At 47.1% G+C, this 19,260-nt stretch overlaps 1 protein-coding gene across 1 annotated transcript; it reads left to right on the top strand.

The window, feature by feature from the left end:
* The first annotated feature begins 16,203 nt into the window (after positions 1–16,203).
* Positions 16,204–18,485, top strand: LOC142875573 (putative ATP-dependent RNA helicase DDX52). Its single transcript, XM_076010243.1, has one exon. It carries the CDS (start codon positions 16,934–16,936, stop codon positions 17,933–17,935), a length of 1,002 nt encoding a protein of 333 aa, XP_075866358.1. The 5' UTR covers positions 16,204–16,933; the 3' UTR covers positions 17,936–18,485.
* Positions 18,486–19,260: the final 775 nt, after the last annotated feature.

The raw sequence follows: 19,260 nt of genomic DNA, 5'->3' as shown, positions 1-19,260 counted from the left end.
CTCGAGTCAGAGCTTCAAGCGTGCCCATCCCCCGACGGTGCGCATCGCACTCACTATGTATGTCCATACCCATCCCTCCTCCCCTCCCACCTGCCCCACACCCGACAAATGTTTGTTTTTCTTTTTTTCTTAACATTTTGATTACATTTTATATCTTTGCCTCTCTCTAGCAAGGAACAGAGGTATGCCCTTCCCCTCCACAATGCTCACCACATCCCTCAGATGTGGGACTACCCCCCTAGCCCCGAATCCCTGGGGAGCACCACCACCCTTTGAGCGCCGTAGTGTTACTCAGTCAGTACCATTTTGATGGTGAGTGCATATGGAGCCCATTTTCCTGATCTTGTGTCACCTCACTTTGGATAATGGGTTTAAGCTCAATCAAGGATAATATAAGCGGTGTTAGCTCACTGTCGTTTCTTAGAATTGAGTAATATTCCATTGTAAACATATACCAAATTTTAATAATCCACTCATGAATTGCTTCTCTGTTTGGAATGCCTTTCCTCAACTGCCTCCCCGCCCTCCTCCTGCTAGTTCCCACTTAGCATTAAAACTAAGCTCAAGCATCACCTCTCCCAGGAGCGAGTGCCATCTTCATTTCAGCACTTGCCATCACTGCAGGTTGTCATGAAGGTCCACCTTTCTGAGCCTCCCTGCCCCAAGCTGGAAGACCCTCTGGGCAGTGAGAGGTGTCCTCACACATCTAACACCTGGGTTGGCAACAGGAGATACCCAGTAAGTTCTATTGAATCAATAAACTATTTAACTGGTTTCAGCTATAGCCTATAGCAATCACAGAATTTAGTCAGGAGAAATATGCACATCTCATCTCCAAATTCAGTTGTTGCTTACCTATTGAGTACAATGTACACTATTCAGGGGGTCGGTACACTAAAAGCCCAGCCTTCACCACAGTGCAATATATACATGTAAACAAAACTCCACCTGTACTCCCTAAATCTATTGAAACTTTTTAAAAAAAGCAGTTGTTTAAACTGTTGAAACAGTTGCCTTTAAGCATGCATATAAAACCAGAGAATCACTGACTTTTTAAAAGTCACTGACTTTTTCCATTGTTTTCTGGAAGTCAACTACACATGGCCGGAAACTCTTTACCTTAAACCGCTGATACTCTTTAAGCAATCACCAAAACACTCATTTCCGAAAGATAGTGACAGCCACCATTCACTGGGCTACGCTTAGGCTCCAACTCTGTGCTAAGTGCCTAACCCATGTCACCCCATGTGTCCTCAACAGCATTGAAACACATGGGGCACTATTATCCCCATTTTACAGATGAGTCTCAGGAATCTGAGTCTCAGGAAAGTTAAAATATTTGTTTGAATTTGCTGATGCTGAAAACCAAAGCAGTGATTCAAACAAGGGCTGATCTGATTCTAAAATTCATGTTTTCTCTTATGAGTCCATTCTTTACTGCTTCAAAAGCAAACACAATGTCTACCAGGCCTAACCAGTGGCCTGGAGCAAATCATACCCAAGACAGCACTACAGAGGCCACCGGCTCAGGGCCTCGTTCAGCCCTGCCACCCTTATTCCCAATACCCGGCCCAGTAAAGGGCTTGTCCTTTCCCCAGCCCAGATTTACAGGAGAAAAGTGAATGACTCCAAGGAGTACCTGTGTCCTTTGTCAAAGGCTGCATCCAGGAGTCTCTGTGACCCAGTTTAGGGTTTCATTGTGGAACAACTTTCCAACAACGAGCAGGGATCTCTTGCGAGTCTGTCTGCTAAGCTGCCACCAGTGCTGTTGCTGCTGTCTTTGTTTACCGGTTATCACTAAGCACTTGCTGCCCAGCAAGTGAGTCAACAAGGCCCCTTCGCTTTCCTGCTGCCGGTGTCGTTCCCAGGGCCTGTTAGCAGGCACGGCCAGCCCAGCAGCCTGTGTCCCTAAAGCCAGTGACCAAGGAGAGAGCTGAAGGGAGAGCCAGTAAGAGCTCAACTGGATTAGTTGCCCTGAAGGCAATGGGATTGCAGCTGAGCAGGCTTTTACACTGAGATCGCTTTATCTTTTGGACCAATCAAAAGAAAGAGCCCTGCAAGAAATGGGGGGCGGGGGCAGGCCTGTCACTGCAACCGAGGCTCAGTTTCACCCCTCAGCCACCCTTCGTGCCCTTCATGTCGGGCTTTGCACCTGCACCCAACAAGGCAGAGAGCCATGCAAGAGCACAACGAGAAAAGGATGACCTGGATCTGCCCATGGCGAGCGAGAGGAATGTGACTGAAGAAAGAGGAGAAGGAATTCTCACACTCCATGGTACTTGGTTCAGAAAAGAATCAGCGGAGGTGGGGAGACGGGGAACAGCAAGGAATAGACCATAGCTTTGTAGAGGTGGGGTCTAAAGAACAGATCTTTTGAGCCGTTCAAACCAATAGCAGTGTCAAAACTGAGAACTATTTCTTTAAAAAGAAAATACAAGTTTTTGCTTGACCAAAACATAAAATAATACAACTTGATGAAACCAGTGCTGGTGAGGACATGGTAAAGAGCACGGTCAGAGGCCAGCAGTGGGACACAGACCAGTGCAACTTCTCTGCAGGGAATCTGGTAATATTCATTAACCGTGTAAATGCACATGTCCTTTGTAAATCCAACTGCTAGGAAGTAACTCCATGGACATTCCTGCCCAAGTTCACCCAAGTGTCTGAAAAAGGATACTCATTGCAGTATATGTTTGTAATAGCACAGAACTAAAAGCCACCAAGGTATCCATCTATTGTGGTTAGATAAATAAATGGTGGTTCACACACAGTAGAAAATCAACTACCTAGCTGTGCAAAGGAAGGAGGCAGATCTATGTGTGCTAACATTCAACAATTGCCAAGAAAATATTTTACACAACAAAAGGTGTGGAATAGCCCAGTATGATTCCTTTTATTGCAAATAGCTATGTAAAAACCAGGTATATGTATATGTACGTCTGTACACATATTCTTTATATGGAAAGAGTCACAAGAAACTTAACAATGGTTGCTCTGGGGAGAGAGTTTTGAGTCATTACTTAGTCAGGGAAATTATTATTCATTTTGATGTTTTTCCCCCCCTCTGCCCTTGTGTTATATTGCTTTTTAAAAAACCTAAAAAACATACTGTTTTATAAAATTTATCTTTTTCCTGCTTCCAGCTACCTATACTGGCATTCCTTGCCAGCTAGCAAAGCATTTTACAACACAGTATTTGCAAACATCTCTTATCGTTTCTCCCAAATTTGTCTATTTCTGGAACTTGATAGAATGCAGATTCCCAGGCACCACCCTGGACCTGCTGAACCTGAATCTCTGGGGCATAGCCAGAACATCTGCAGTTTCAGCAAGTGCCCAGACCATTTTTACTTAGTAATTTGTTCAGGCCAACCATAAACAATTGAAGAAATTGAGTCCCAGAGGGAGAAAGTGAACTCCTCTAGTCATGCTGCTGGTTCACAATGGAACAGAAAGCGACACCTAGGTCATGTCCCACCGAGATAAATGCTGGTCTGCTTAGTTACTACCACCTTCGTCATTTCTGTCAGAAACATCAGTACTCAGCAGTGATTCTCTACCACGGTTGCTCTGCTAACATTTCATTAAGTCAATTTAAAGCAAACAAAAAAAATCCTAACTTGGCCCTGAAATTTTTGAGATTGCATATTTAAAAAAATTCAATTGCTTCACTTTAAAAAGTGTGTTTATTTATATTTATGTAGCATTCTTAAAAGTAGCATATATAATCAAGTGGAACTCATTACTAACACCAATTGCTAATTATGACCTTGGATCTACAGAAGGAGAAAAACGTTGTTTAAACTCTTGGAAAACTCAATTTCTTTATATCCTTTAATCAATTTTTTCTTTCCTTTAAGAACTAATTGAGTGTGTGTGTGTGTGTGTGTGTGTGTGTATTCACAAGAAATTGGCTCATGTAATGGTCGAAGCTGAGCAGTCTACAGATTGCCCTCTGCAAGCTGGACATCCAGGAGACCAAGTGACAAAGTCCCAGCCTGGGACCAAAGTTCTGAAGAGTAGGAGAGCCGATGGGCTAAGTCCCAATCAAAGGGCAGGAGAAGACCAATGGCCCAGCTCGACAGTCAGCCCAAGAGAGAGCAAATTCTCCCCAACCCTGCCTTTTGTTCTACTCAGGCCCTCAACAAATTGTGTGATACCCACGCACCCTGGGGAGGATATCTGCTTTACTCAGGCCACCAAGTTGAATGAGGTCACTGGGAGAGACCCAGAACAATGTTTAACCAAGTATCTGGCCACCCCATGGCCCAGCCAAGTTGACCCATAAAATTAGCCATCACAAATCTACCTCTTGCCCACTTGGCACCCACATGCATGTCTTTAAACCATACTTAGTATCCAAATAAAGACAATAACAAGGGCATTATTCCACAAAACATGATACAACTATCCTGCATACAACCGAAATGCAATAACTCCTTCCCCAGAAGTGGAGGTAAAATCCTTGAGTGATGTTGGCTCTTCTCCCTGGTATAACATAACTTAAACCCTATGATGTAAAATTAACAATATTTAAATACTATGGTGTAAGGTCAATATAGGCCATGTTACATGATAAGGAAATAAGAAAGGAAAGAAAACAAAGATATTTTATAAACACACAAATCTATTTACAACAAAATAAGGAGGGAATACTCATGATAATTATATTCTTCATTTCTGTAACTGGTCATGTGATTGCCAGTATTCATAATGATCTTCCACTATCCAGTCTGTATTCCCTTTGCTTTCAGCAAGCACCTTAGCTGGTCACGGGTCTTTACCTGGTGGAGTGACCCAAATCTTCATTCTTGAGGTGTCTGAGCCATTATGAGTCCTGCCTGAATTGAGTGATTTTCATTCTCCATTTACCTTAATCGCAGGGCATGGTGATACTGAGAGCTGGCCTGCACGAGCCCCAGTGTTCCCAAGGTGCTCTTTCTCACTCTACGGCAGAGTGCAGTCCATCTCAGTCCATTCTGTGTTGCTATGAAGGACCATCTGAGGCTGGGTAATTCATAAAGAAAAGGAGTTTATTCAGCTCACACTTCTGTGGGCTACACACGAAGCATGGCATTGGCATCTGCTTCTGGCGACAGCCTCAGGCTCTTTCCACTGTGGTGGGAGGTTAAGGGGAGCCAGCGTGTGCAGAGATCACGCAGCAAGGGAGGAAGCAAGAGGGGGATTGGGGAGGTACTGGCTCTTTTTAACAACCAGCTCTGGTGGGAATACATGAACAGAGTGAGAACTCACTCACTCCCTGCCCCATGGAGGGCATTATCTATTCACAAGGGATCTGGCCCCAGATCCCAAACACTTCCCATTAGTCCCCACCTCCAACACTGGGAGTCAAATTTCAACATACAATTTGGAGGGAACAAACATCCCAACTAGCATAGTCCAAGTCCCCCTGGTAGTCAGGGTCAATCGTGCTGGCCAGCACAGCAACTCTCTTCCTTGCCCCTTGAGCAGAGGCATGAGGGGTTCAAAGTGGCTGGATAGCAGTCTAAACTTTCTGCTCAGTGGAGTCATTAGTGTGTTCCCTGGTGGAAGCATTTCTCCCTCTGGAACTAAAACATCTCTGCTAGCATAGCATAAAGTCACAAAAGCAGGAAACAGAAATTTTGCTAGTGGGTCATAAGGGTTAATAGTGAGTGGTGCCCCTCCCATTTCCACCCTTGATTTCTGGACCCACGAACTCTGGCTAAGGGAGAAATAGCAGCATGTATTGAGAGTTTATTCAGAGCATATATAGCCTCCTGGAGAATCTTTCTCCAGGCCTGCAAGACATCGCTATCTAGCTGGTGCTGTGCCTAAGTCTTCGAAAGACCTCTCCACTGTTCTACCAAAGCTGCTGTTTCGGGGTGGTGGAGAATATGGTAACACCAGTGAGTCACATGAGCGTGGGCCCTTGGCCACACTTCTTTGGCTCTGAAGTGAGTTGCTTGGTCAGAGCAATGCTGTGTGGATACCGTGGTGGTGAATCAGACGTTCTGCAAGTGCATGGGTGGTAGTTTGGGCAGAAGCATTGCATACAAGAAAGGTACATCTGTATCCAGAGCGCCATTTCCTGTAAGAACTAACAAAATATCTTGGTACCCTATGGCTCAGTCAAGCTGATGCATTAAAATTAACGATCACAGCCCAATTTTATGTCAGTACCAAGGATATGTCTGATGTTTAAAGCATCATAAATTTCAAACAATTAAATCTAAAGTAATAAAGTTTTATGATTTTAAATAGACTCCAGGACGTAGCATATATTTCTGGTGGGAATAGAAATAATGGTACAGACACTCTGCAAAACAGTTTGGTGGTTTCTTAAAAAATTAAAAATACTTTTAACAGAAATTGAACTTCTGGGCATTTATCCCAGAGAAATGAAAACTTCTGTCCACACAAAAACTTGTACATGGTTTATGTCAGATTTATTTACAATAGCCAAACCCATAAATAACCAAAATGCCCCACAGTAGGGGAATGGTTAAAGAAACTACAGTACATCCATACCATGGAATCCTACTACCAGTAAAAATGAATGAACCATTGGTACACTCAACAACTTGGATGGATTTCAAGGGTATTATACTGAATAAAAAAAAAAGCCAATAACAAATGGTCACACACAATATGACTCCATTTATGTGACATTCTTGAAATGACAAAACTACAGAGATGGAAAACATTAGTGGTTGCCAGGGGTTTGGGATGGTGAAGGCAGGGGTGACTGTAAAGGGATCTTTGTGGCGATGGAATAGTTCTACGTCTTGCTTGAGATAGTGACTATGCGAATCCACACAAGAAACAGAACGGCATAGAACTGTACACACACGTATGGCGCCAGTGTCAATTTTCTGTTTGGATGTTGCAGTGTAGTTAGGTGAGACGTAACCACTGGGGGAAACTGAGTAAGGGGACTTGGGTTCTCTCCTGTGCAACTTTCTGTGAATCTATACTCATCACAAAATAAAAAGTTACAAAATGCACAGAATCCATGAGAGAGAGGGTAGCCTGGAAGGGCTGTGCCTGCTCTAGCTACCCGCCTGCAGGACCGAACGGCAGCAGCCTAGGCATCGGCCCAGCAGCCCAACGCCCAGCTCCCAGCGCCGTGAGACAGCAACGATGACCCAGGCACAGCCCTGCCCTCAGGAGGCTGCCCTGCAGGTTCTGGCACCCTGAGTGACGATTCTGCTTCTATGATGTCTTGCACAAACGAAAGCCCAAAAGATCTCTGGCAAACCAGCAGAGAATCTTTCCCTGCAATATAGGGGAAAACAGGGCATGGGAAAGCCCCCAGCTGGGGCAAAGCCCACAGGAAGACGAGGAGCACGCTGGGTTCAAGTACAGAGCGAGTGTGCAGCTCCGGCCGTCCTTCGCCCAGCCGCATCTCCTGGAGCCTCAGGGTCCGGAGGGCTTGCCTTGTCCCTGGAACCACCTCTGCATCCTCCCTCTGAAACCAGAGCCTCCTAAGGTCACATAACAAGATGCCCTGCTTCGTCTCCTGCCATCGCCTGCAGACTGCTGAGGAGTAGCCCACTCGGGCCCAGGCGAGAAGACCGCACCCCCTGCAGGGGCCTCCCCCGGTGGCTGGGCAGCCCACGGACCAGGGTTCCTGCCGTCCTGTGCCTGTGTCCCTCTTCTAGGCGCTGCTCTGGGCCTCTCACCCAAGCAGCACTGCACTGGCTTCCAGGGCCTGTGTGGACTGTCTCTCCCCTGGGTGTGTCCTCCTAGTGCGCCTGGCTGGAGCAGGGCTGTGAGGCCCCAAAGCTCCTCCTGGTGTGCAGCAGGTGTGGAAGAGTAGTGGCCCTTGCCTGAGGCCAAAAGTCATAAAATCCAAAGAGTCAGAATTTTTATTTCACATTTAATCTTCTAAGAGGTTACAAAGTATTAAAAGAAGAATTTTAGACTAATTAAAATCTAACAGAGTTTAATTAAACAAAGAATTATTCTGAACCAGAATAAGTTCAGAGCTACTCCAGGGCTGCGTAAGAGTCGGATAATATTTATGGACAGAAAAAGGAAGGGAAGCGCAGAAACAGCTGGACAGGTGACAGCCCCTGTGTGTGCCTTCCTTGAACAGAGTTTGAGCAGTCGTCTGCCTGTGACTGGTCAGAACTCTGTGACTGGCACAGGGTAGGCGACAGTCTGTTTGCACATCCAGTTAGGTCACGGCTCTCTATGTATGGAGAGACCTTTAAGCCAAACTTAAGATATGTAAGGAGGTAGCGTTAGGATAAACTTAATTTAACAGAAGGTATATTTTTCAGGTAAGACAGACATTTTATTTAAAGCCTGGTGGCTTGACTTGTAACTTTTAAATATTGAGACCTTGGCCAGGCATGGTGGCTCATGCCTGTAATCCTAGCACCTTGGGAGATCGAGTAGAGAGGATCAGTTGAGGTCAGGAGTTCAAGACCAGCCTGAGCAAAAGCAAGACCCTGGCTCTACAGAAACTAGAAAAAAATAGCCAGGTGTGGTAGTGTGCACCTGTAGTCCCAGCTACTTGGGAGGCTGAGGCAGGAGGATGGTTTGAGCCCAGGAGTTCGTGGTTGCAGTAAGCTAGTCTGACACCATGGCACTCTAGCCCAGGCAACAGAGCAAGAATCTGTCTCAATCAATCAATATTTAGACCTAACATACCTGCACCTCCATTTGTGTTCTTGCCCTGGGCCCTGCAAATGTTAGGGAGAGCCTGTTCCTAGTCACTGGAAGTGTCATCTCTGGGCTCCCGTGGTCTCTCCTGCCATGGTTCTTTACAACTTCAACACATCCTTGACCTCCTTACCCCGCCTCAGCCATCTGCTCCTGTGTTCATGCCCCAGCCTTTGTCATTGCAAGTAACCATGCCATCTCCAAGATTTCACTTCATCCTAGGCTCAGATCACCTACCAACTCCTATTCTTCCAGCTTATTACCACTGTTCACCACCCACCCCTGTACTTCCTTCCCTCACCATCCAGCCTAGAGTCCATGGTCCCTGTGGCAGGAATGCCCACCAATCATGCAGCCAAGTCTGCCTCCCCTCCCTCCTGGGCATATTCCCAGACTGCACCTCCCAGCCTCGCCAGCTACAAGGCATTGTCACGTGATCGGCTCCAGCCACTGGGGTTTGGGTGGACTGGTTGTGCTCCCCCCACACAGGAAGGGTGGATGAAATGGCAGGGAGGATGGCCACGGTGACCCAGAGCCCCCTTCAGCCTGGGCCCCCAAATTCTGCCCACCTAGAGCATTTTCCCTGGAGTGTTAAGTAAGAAAGAACAAATCTATTTAGTCTGAGCCTTTGCATGTTGTTATGTCAGTTGCATTCGTATAGCCCATTCCCAAAATCACTGCCCTGCGTGCAGCTGGGAGTGTGAGCTACAACACAGGGCAGGATTGTCCACCCAACACTTCCTGGGTTCATATCCTGGCTCTGACCTTGCTACCTGAGCAAGTTGCTTATCCTGTGTGTGCCTGTTTCCTCACCTGTGAAATGGAGATAATAATAGTACCTACTCGTAGGTCTGTTTGAGTTAAGCGAGTGCTGTGGAGCAGTAAGCCCATTACCTGACACAGTGAACACTGTGTGTGTGCCGCTATTGCATATGCCCTCGGCCCACTGCCTGTCTCATACTTACCTGGGGAAGTTAGCAGGGAAATTAAGTCTAGTTAAATTCAGTTTTCCACCTACTCCCCTTTATGTCCAAGCAGCTGAACCAAGTTGAAGAACAACAGCACAAACCTGTGCTGCACTCACTGGTCCCACGCGATGCTCACGGCCACAAGTCAAAAGCTGTCCTCACAGCTTCCAGGATCCTGCTACCTTTCCTCGTCAGTCTCCAACTCACAGGCCAGTCATGCTCGGCCTCACTGCATCCCGAGCTGTGACCTCAGGCTTCACTGAGGAGGAGGAGCTGTCCCAGGAAAACGCCTTCGCAGCCCCAGCATTGAGTCCACCATCTCCCTCGCTCCCCGATCTGTCTCCCTCTCATCTTCTTCTCAAACTAGGCTTTCCCCACAGCAGCACCGCGCCGGCTCTCGTCCAGGGCACCAAATCCGAGGGCCCAGTCTCAATTCTCATCTTACCAGACCTGTCAGCAGTATTTGATCAGTCCCTCTTCCTTGAGATGCTCTATTTCACTGGACTCCAGAACAAATCCTTCTGAGTTTCTTCATACCTTGCCGGCCACTTCCTTCCCCTGCCCACTTCCTCCCCCTCCTGCTGGCCTCTGGGTGCCGGGATGCTTGGGGTTTCTGCCTCGCCCTCTCCTCCTCTCTTCCTGCACTCATTCCCTAGTACAACCACCAAGTCTCTGGCTCTCGCTACCGTGTACAGGCTGACAAATCCCAAACTCATATTTATAAAGAGCATCTACCTCTCCAATTTAAACTCTGGGTTCTTTTAACCAATTAACACATTTCTTCACTTTGAGGCCTAACAGGAAACTCATATTTAAGCATATCTGAAAGAGAATTGTTGACTTCCAAATTCCCCTCCCCAAAATAAACCCTTGCTCCCTCCCAATCTAATGATCTCAGTAAATGTCATCATCGTCAACCCAATTTCCCAGGCCAAAAAATGAAGAGCCACCTTCAACTCCCCCAGGTTCTTCACATCACGCATCTAATCCATCTGTTCTGTCCATAGCATGCTGGTCCTGCCGCCCCTCACCACCACTGCCCTCCACCCTCCTCTGGGAGGTTATCAGGCCCCACCTGAACCCCTGAAGCAGCTTCCTGGCTAGTCCTGCTCCAATAATCGACCACTCCAGCCTAGTCTCCACCCAGCAGTACAGCTGTTCTTTTAAAACCAGAGGCCGATCATGTCATCACCTTGTTCAGGATCTTTCTATGGATTCCTATCGAGTCCTCTGTGCTATACACCTGGTTCCCTCACTCTCCCCTTGTTTCCTCCACTCTAGTCACACTAGCATTTTGGACATTATTCAGAGGGTGCCAGATTGCCCCAGGGCCTCTGTACATGCTGTTCCCGCTGCCTGGAATGCTCTTCCCCACAGATCTTCATACACTTATGTCCTCACTTCATTCGTGTCTTTGTTTGAGTGTTGCCTTCTTAGGAAGGCTGTCCCTCAAACAGCGTGCCTGCATCATCAGTCTGGATGCCCTGGCTCCTATAGTTCCCTTGTGGCAATTTTCATTCTTTACTTCAATGCTATGTATTTATTTCTTGTCTATTTTCTATCTCCCCAGTGACAGATATGGGAGGGCAGGGACCTTATCCATCTTGCTTACTACTTGTACCAGGATGTTTTCAGCTGTGTGTGACAGATGAAACTGTAAGACCCCAAACTAGCCTAAGCAGCTCTCCGCTTCTGTAACCACGCTTGCTTTTAGAAAACCAAGACCCAACACCCCTTCCGCCCTTCCAGTAAGTAGCTGTTGCAAGTTCCCGGAACTGAGTGCAACCAGTTGTGCAAGACAAGACCAGTGAAATTTCCCCACCCTAAACTCCCTAACCACCGGCGTGCGGTTTTAGCCTATAAAAAACCCCTAAGCTTGAGAGTCGGGGCGGCAGCTCCCCTAGCTCGGTGATGCTGCTAGCCCCTGCGCTGCGCTGAAAATAAATCCTCTTGCTCTCTTGCATCAAGCCTCTAGACTCTGAGTCTTTTTGGGCAGTCATCTCTCTCCCAAACGGGCTGTACATTTCTACGGCCCAACAAAACAATGAAAAATGACTTAGAAAACCAAGGTCATTTGTGTTCTCACACCAATGCACATTGAGCAGCTCAACAACATCAAAGCTTGGGGTTGACATTTCTGTTCTCACGCCAAAGAATGGCTGCTGCAGCTCCAGCCTTCAGGTCCAATCCAACTATGTCTGAAGGAAGAGAAAGGGTTTTAATCCTCCCAATTCTTTGGAATCTTTTCTAGAATCCCTAGCCAACTTCAATGCTTATATCATTTTCCATATAAGCTCCAGGGTCCACCCCTTAACCAAAGTGGAATAGAATGACCCTAGTTTGCTCAATCTTGATTTCTCCCTAGACAGGAGGATGACCTCAGCTTTCCAGAGCACATGCCCCCTGATATGCACAAACTGGGTCCCCAAGACCAAGGAAGCAAAAGGTATGAGGCTATTAGGTTAAAGACCAAAAATGTCTGCTCCAGTGCCGCACCCCACCCCCACAGGGCTTAGCTCAGAGCAGATGCTCACCAAATGCACACTGATTGGACGGAGGAGTATTTGTGCCTCTACAGACTGAAAGGACCCAGCCAGCACCCATGACAATGCTGCAGAGATGTGCTTTCTCAGCTAGTCTTGCTCGTCTCCTACAGCAGCCCTGTGAGGTCAGTGCCTCTTCCCTATTCTTCAAAGAGATTAAAGCTTGGAGTGTTTAACTGAATCGGTCAAGGTCACCCAGCTGGAAAATGACTAAGGTGACAAAACCCATGAAGAAGTTCAAAAGTGGCAGAAATTACAGATTCAAGGGAGAGTGAATGACTGGTGATGACGGTTCTCAGAGAGTGTAGGGCCGGGGAGAATTTGTTTTAACCAGGCCCCACTACAAGCAGAGGCTTTTACATGCAGTGTATGATTCCACACACGCACTGGGAAGTGGGGGGTGTTATCCCATTTTACATAGCAGGAAACCGAGCTTCCAGGAAGTCAAATAATTTGCCCATGGACATAAAGCTTTCAAAAGATGATAGAGTTAGGATCTGAACCCAAACAGTCAGACTTCAAGACCTGTGTTCCTTCCCTTGGAAGAACCAATGCGAACAAAAGCCTTGGAGAGGTGGAGGGGTAGTTCTTTCTTTGAGGTGGGAGGGAAGGAGAAATAATGGGTGAAGGGGCATAGAAATGTTGGGGCCAACAGGGAGAATTTGGACAATCTCATGTCAGATGGCCTCAATCTTTTCAGAAAGTTGAACTCAAAGTCATCTGCCGATGAGTATGGCGAATCTCAGAATGAAAAATGGAAATGATTTGGAGTGAACACAGGGAAGACTGAGGTGAGATGGATTTGAGAGGAAAGAGGAGACGGCGAGCAGCGGGAGGCCCCAGGCGCTGGGGCTTGCGGAGGTCCAGAGACTCGGGAAGGCCCGAGGAGGGTGACTGGCTCGGTCCGTGCACCTCACGTCCTGTCGGGGGGGCAGACGTGTGTCTGAGCAGACCAGACACGCAGGTTTCAGATCTGGAGCAGATGGTGCCTGGGGAGTTATCGAAAAAGAGCAGAAAGGAGGCTTTGTGTACAAAGGAAGGAGGACCCGCTAAGCATCACGGAGGGGCTGGACCCCGGCCAGGCAGAGCGGGGCAGGGCAGCCCTGGGCTGAGCAGGCTCTGAATGTGCCCAGGAAGGACAGTGAGGCCAGGGAGCTGGGGAGGGAGATGGAGCCAACTGAGACTGGTAGACGGGCCAGAGAGGGCGGGGCAGGGCCAGGACCCTCGCCTCGCTCACCAGCTCCAGGGCTGCAGGGCTGCAGCTTGCCTTCCGCAGAGCTCACCTGGCCAATACAAGGCAGCTACAAATGTGTGTTGTTTAGGATGACTGACTGACTTGATTAGTGTTTCTGCTACCTGCTCAGATAAAATTGGGATGTTGTTTTTCTAAGAACCATATCTGCAAGGAAAGCACACTCTTTCCTGATGTCCCTATGATGAGATCCACGGGCCAGCCCCGGGAGTCATGAGCAGGAGGCTGAGGGAGGTTCTCGCGGCCGACACAGAACCAGCCACGTCTGGCTCAGAGTCTGTGGTGCAGACGTCTTCGCCTGCCACACTGGCTCAGGTGGCTCTCCTTTCAGGTACTATGAGCTCTTGGAATGCTCTGGCCCAGGTGAGAAGACAAATCAGAGCTCAGAAAAGACACAGCAGTGAGTTGGGCCAGAATCAGAGGTCCACTGGGACCAGCGGCACAGAGGGACGCGCGCAAATGAGGGCCCGTGGGGAGCAGAGCAGGCGGAGGCGAACATAGGTCAAGGCCGCCCACGGGAAAGCTGTGGACTCCTAGGCCCTGTGGCCTTTCTTCTCGTGACAACACGTTCCAGTTGCTGGCCAGGTGCTAGTATGAGACTCCTTGAGTGCTCGATTGAAAAACAAAGTGCAAAATTCAGGAAAAGGGGCCATTGTTCCTCGGTTTATCTGCCACTGAGAAGGGGTGCTCGGCAGGGCACACCCTTTGTCCTTGTGCCTTCCGCATCGCAGGGGGCAGTACGCCCTCCGGTTTGTTCAGTAATAAAGGGGCCAAGGCACGTGATCCTCCCACCGTTTCTCACTCGAGTATTTTCCTTGGCAAACGAGACAGCTTTAGTCCACAAATGGCCCGTGATGGCTCTGGCTCACATGTGCTTGGCACTGCCTGCCTCCTCTTGGGCTGTGAGATGAGGGCGGGTGCCTTGCCCCTGGCCGTGCTGCGGTGCCACCCGCACAGCTACACCGCCCACCCTGACGCGCCTCCCCACGCCCCCGGTGGCCCACCGGTCTGGGAGAGAGAAGCTCTGCCGCCCCCGGTCTTCTCTCAGCGCCTGCTGTGGCCTCTGTTCTGCCTGACTTCGCCATCACACGGGCTGAGGCCTGGCCGAGAGGGCTCAGCAGTGCCGCCCGTCCCCATCGTCCAGTCACACCGTGTGACCCATTCATCTCCTGACGCTCCCTGGCTACGGGCACGCAGCCTGTCTGCTAAAATGAAATGCTGGCGAGGATTAAATGAACAAATGTGCGGCAATCCGTGGCATATCTGACGTGCTTGGTGTGAGTTGGTGGTCACCCTTATCGTGCTATTCATTTTCACCCAGGTTATCCTGCAGCCAAACTGCACGGAAGTCAGCTCTGTGCCCGGCGCCCTTTGCAGAGCAGGCCAGGAGCAGGGCGACGAGCCTGCGAGACGGCTTCGTGCTGAGGTGCTGCACGCCGCCCTCTCTGTCTGCCTCCACAGGCCTGTGAAATCTTCTCAAATAAACCATTTCTTTTTAAAAGTCTAGAAATTTTATATTCTCTTGGGTCATGTCTTCTCTGTCAATATAATTTCTTCCCTTGGACTAAAGGGCTCCCCCAAGTGCAGGGAGGAGGCCATAACGAAAGATGGAGTTCTGTGCATTCTCTGGGATGTCTTCTTTGCCTTTGTCAAGTTGCAGAGAAGAAAGGCCGTCCAAGAACAATGACAGGGCTGTCTCCTGCCCAACAGTGCAGACCCAGCACGCTGCATCTGTCCAGTGACCACGACACCCAGTGGCCACCACTGGAACTATACTCCACCCCCTCATGAAATTCAGCCACAGTCCTACTCTGTTGGGATGACCTGCAGGGCTACTTGGCGAGTAGCATTGCCTAATTAAGGCGACCATTTCTTAAAAATTAAAGAGAAAAACAACATGGTCCTCAGGAGGCAGCATGTAACATTGATTAGAGCCAGACCTGAGTTTCGACTCCAGACGCTGCCAGACTGGTGAGCAGGGTGAACTTAGCCTCTGACCCATTCCCACACCTGAACTGGAGTTGTAGCCACACCAATCTCATGAAGTCGGCATGAGGATAAGGCAAAATTCTGGATGTGCTAGTTTCATGCATGGCCAGTTCTCTCAAAATGTTCGTGCCGTCACCCCAACATCCTCAGGTCCCCAGCCACGGGATTCAGTGTCATTAATCCACAGCCCATTCAAACATCAAGCCCCCTCTTGCTTGGGTCCTTGAAAGTTGATGTTTGCCACATATGTCTGCAACCACCAAAGAAAGGCTACACATACCCACAAGTCAGTCCCTATCATGACGCCCTGGTGCCATCACAGTTGAAGGGGCACAGGCAGTGCACACCTCACTCCTACCTGCTCTCTACGGGGCCACCTAAAAAGGGGCACATTGACAGCTTTGTGGTAGAAGGCACGAACCCCTTTCATCCCTGTGAAAAGGCCCACTGCCGATGCCCTGGCCCCGCCGGTGCTGTGAGCGCTGCCCTGGGCCACACCGAGGCCCTGCGCCCGCCCTCCTGTGCCGGCTCAGGGAGAGCCCCGCCAGGCTTGCCCAGGCCCCGGTGCGCCCCAGAGCTATAGAGACTCCCAGTCCCCCATGCTGCTTTCTCTCCTTGGAGTGGACATGAAATGCCAGCTGCATGCCACCTTCAGAACCAACATCCCCACAGACACGCAGTCCTGCTGCAGAACACTGCTAACTAGGTTTGTCTCTTTCTTCCTTTTTATAAATCCTTCTTCAGGGGCTTGTCCAGATTCCTCAAAATCTGTCCTCCTGGACGTGAGACGCTTCTTGGAAGATGCAGCTAGATTTCAGATAGGAAAAAGGAAATACGACTTTGATTCTTCGGAGGTGCCTCAGGGACTGGACTCTTTTGGAAACAAGAAGTCTGTCCCAGGTGAATGTGGAGCGTCACAAACACATCAGGAGCTCCAAAATGAAAAGAAGCAAGAAGAGAGCCTAACTGAAAGGAAGAGGGAGCAGAACAAGAAAAAAAGGAAGAAGATAACTTTAGAAATTACTTCTCAAGAAGAAGATACTACTATACAGTGGATATCATCTGTGGATGCAAATATTGAAGATAAAAAGGTTAAAGGAGAAAATAAACTAACTTTAGGAAAGTTGGAGCATCTCAGAAAGGAAAAGATAAACTTCTTCCGGAATAAACACAATATTCATATCCAAGGAACTGATCTTCCTGATCCAGTTACTACATTTCAGCAACTTGGCCAGGAATATAAAATCAATTCTCAACTGCTTCAAAATATTCTAGATGCAGGCTTCCAAATGCCTACACCAATCCAAATGCAAGCCATTCCAGTTATGCTGCATGGTCGGGAACTTCTGGCTTCTACTCCTACTGGATCTGGGAAAACTTTGGCTTTTAGTATTCCTATTTTAATGCAGCTGAAACAACCCACAAATAAAGGCTTCAGAGCCCTGATTATATCACCAACACGAGAACTTGCCAGCCAGATTCACTGAGAGTTAGTAAAAATCTCTGAGGGAACAGGATTCAGGATACACATGATCCACAAAGCAGCAGTGGCAGCCAAGAAATTTGGACCTAAATCATCCAAAAAGTTTGATATTCTCGTGACTACTCCAAATCGACTAATCTACTTATTAAAGCAAGATCCACCAGGAATAGACCTAACAAGTGTTGAATGGCTGGTAGTAGATGAATCAGACAAATTGTTTGAAGATGGCAAAACTGGGTTCAGAGATCAGCTGGCTTCCATTTTCCTGGCCTGCACATCTCACAAGGTCAAAAGAGCTATGTTCAGTGCAACTTTTGCATATGATGTTGAACAGTGGTGCAAACTCAACCTGGACAATGTCATTACCGTATCCATTGGAGCAAGGAATTCTGCAGTAGAGACTGTAGAACAAGAGCTTCCCTTTGTTGGATCTGAAACTGGAAAACTTCTGGCCATGAGAGAACTTGTTACGAAGGGTTTCAATCCACCTGTTCTTGTTTTTGTTCAGTCCATTGAAAGAGCTAAAGAACTTTTTCATGAGCTCATATATGAAGGTATTAATGTGGATGTTATTCATGCAGAGAGAACACAGCAACAGAGAGATAACACAGTCCACAGCTTCAGAGCAGGAAAAAGCTGGGTTCTTATTTGTACAGCCTTGCTAGCAAGAGGTATTGACTTTAAAAGTGTGAACTTGGTGATCAACTATGACTTTCCAACCAGCTCAGTGGAATATATCCACAGGATAGGTCGAACTGGAAGAGCAGGGCATAAGGGAAAAGCTGTTACATTTTTCACCGAAGATGATAAACCATTATTAAGAAGTGTTGCCAATGTTATACAGCAGGCTGGGTGTCCTGTACCGGAATACATAAAAGGTTTCCAAAAACTATTAAGCAAACAAAAGAAAAAGATGATTAAGAAACCATTGGAAAGGGAGAGCATTAGTACAACTCCAAAATATTTCTTAGAAAAAGCTAAGGATAAAGGGAAAAAGGTCACTAGTCAGAACAGAAAGAAGAAAGTAGCTCTTGGAGATAAAAGTTAATGATGGACTTTTTAAAAAAGACTACCCCAGAAATGTAATTTATGATTCCAGTATGAATGAATGTTGTATCTCATGGAATATTTGAAGTCTTAAAATCCACCTCTACCAAACATTTGAATCAAGTGCAGTCACATGGAACTAGTGAAGAAGGAGTCTAAACTATCAATGCATCGTGTCAAATTTGAATTTGTAGGTGACTTTTAAATGATTCTACAATAGAAATAATGTTCATTGACATTCTGTGGTTTGAATCCAGAGAGATACTTCTTATAGAAGAACAAAAGCTTATGCTAAAAATAACAACACCCACATGTGGTGAAAACTTAAGGATTTTTCCCTTCAAGTGTGAAGGAAGGTGTACTGTATGCTGTGGAGTGGCATCTGGGACAGAATTTCAAATTAAAGCCTGGACATTGAATGTACTCACCATACCTCACATATGTTTTTTTTTTTCTTTTTTGTGATGGATGAACAAGAAACAGCCAAGAAGAAACCTGCTATTCTCTTTAATATTTCTTAATTTGGTGATGGCCTTTTGAGGTGTGAGCCACAACAAAGAGATGCCTCTTCTGTGCTGGTTATTCAAGTTCCATAGGATTTTAAATTTTTTGGCTTATTAAGTATCCTTATACTTAAGTGGTAAGGTAGCTCATACCTTCGCTATCATAATGTTGCAACTACAAGATTATGATCTGCCTTTCCTGTTCTTACCTCATTTTCCACCATTTAACCGTGCTCTTTCCTATGTCTTTCCATTTAAGATTATTTTACTCGAAAACTGATAAACATCTTATCTTGATAAGGAGGAATGTTCCTGTTACTTGATATACCACTGGCTTCATTATCTTATGGCTTATGTGTCCTGAGACTTGATTGATGGCTCTTTAGCCATTTAGTTAGCAGGTCTCTGCCAAAGGTAAAGGATTATGATCATATAGTGATGGAAACTATTTGCTGTTAGATTTTCTTAATTGCTAGTTTTGTACAGTGGAATAAAAAAATAAGACTTCATGAATAAAACAAACAAACAAACAAAAAACCTGTCCTCCTAAGTGAATCCTAACTGGGGCTATACTTTGTATCAGTTACCCATTGCTGAATAACAAACCAGCCCAAAACTTAGTGGCTTAACATAACCATTTTATTTGCTTATGGTTCTGTGGGTCAGCTTAGCTGGGTGGCTTTTCTAGGGTGACACATGTGACTACATGAGTCATTTAACAGTTCAATGAGGGCCTGAGGGTCCAAGATTGCCTCCTCCACAGGCCTGCCAGTGGTGGTGGCTGTCAGCTGGGTCTTTGTCTCCTTGTGTCTCTCATCTTCCA

Source organism: Microcebus murinus, chromosome 14 (genome assembly GCF_040939455.1).
Source record: "Microcebus murinus isolate Inina chromosome 14, M.murinus_Inina_mat1.0, whole genome shotgun sequence".
In the NCBI taxonomy this organism is placed as follows: Eukaryota; Metazoa; Chordata; class Mammalia; order Primates; family Cheirogaleidae; genus Microcebus; species Microcebus murinus.
This window is presented reverse-complemented; position numbering and strand designations above follow the sequence as displayed.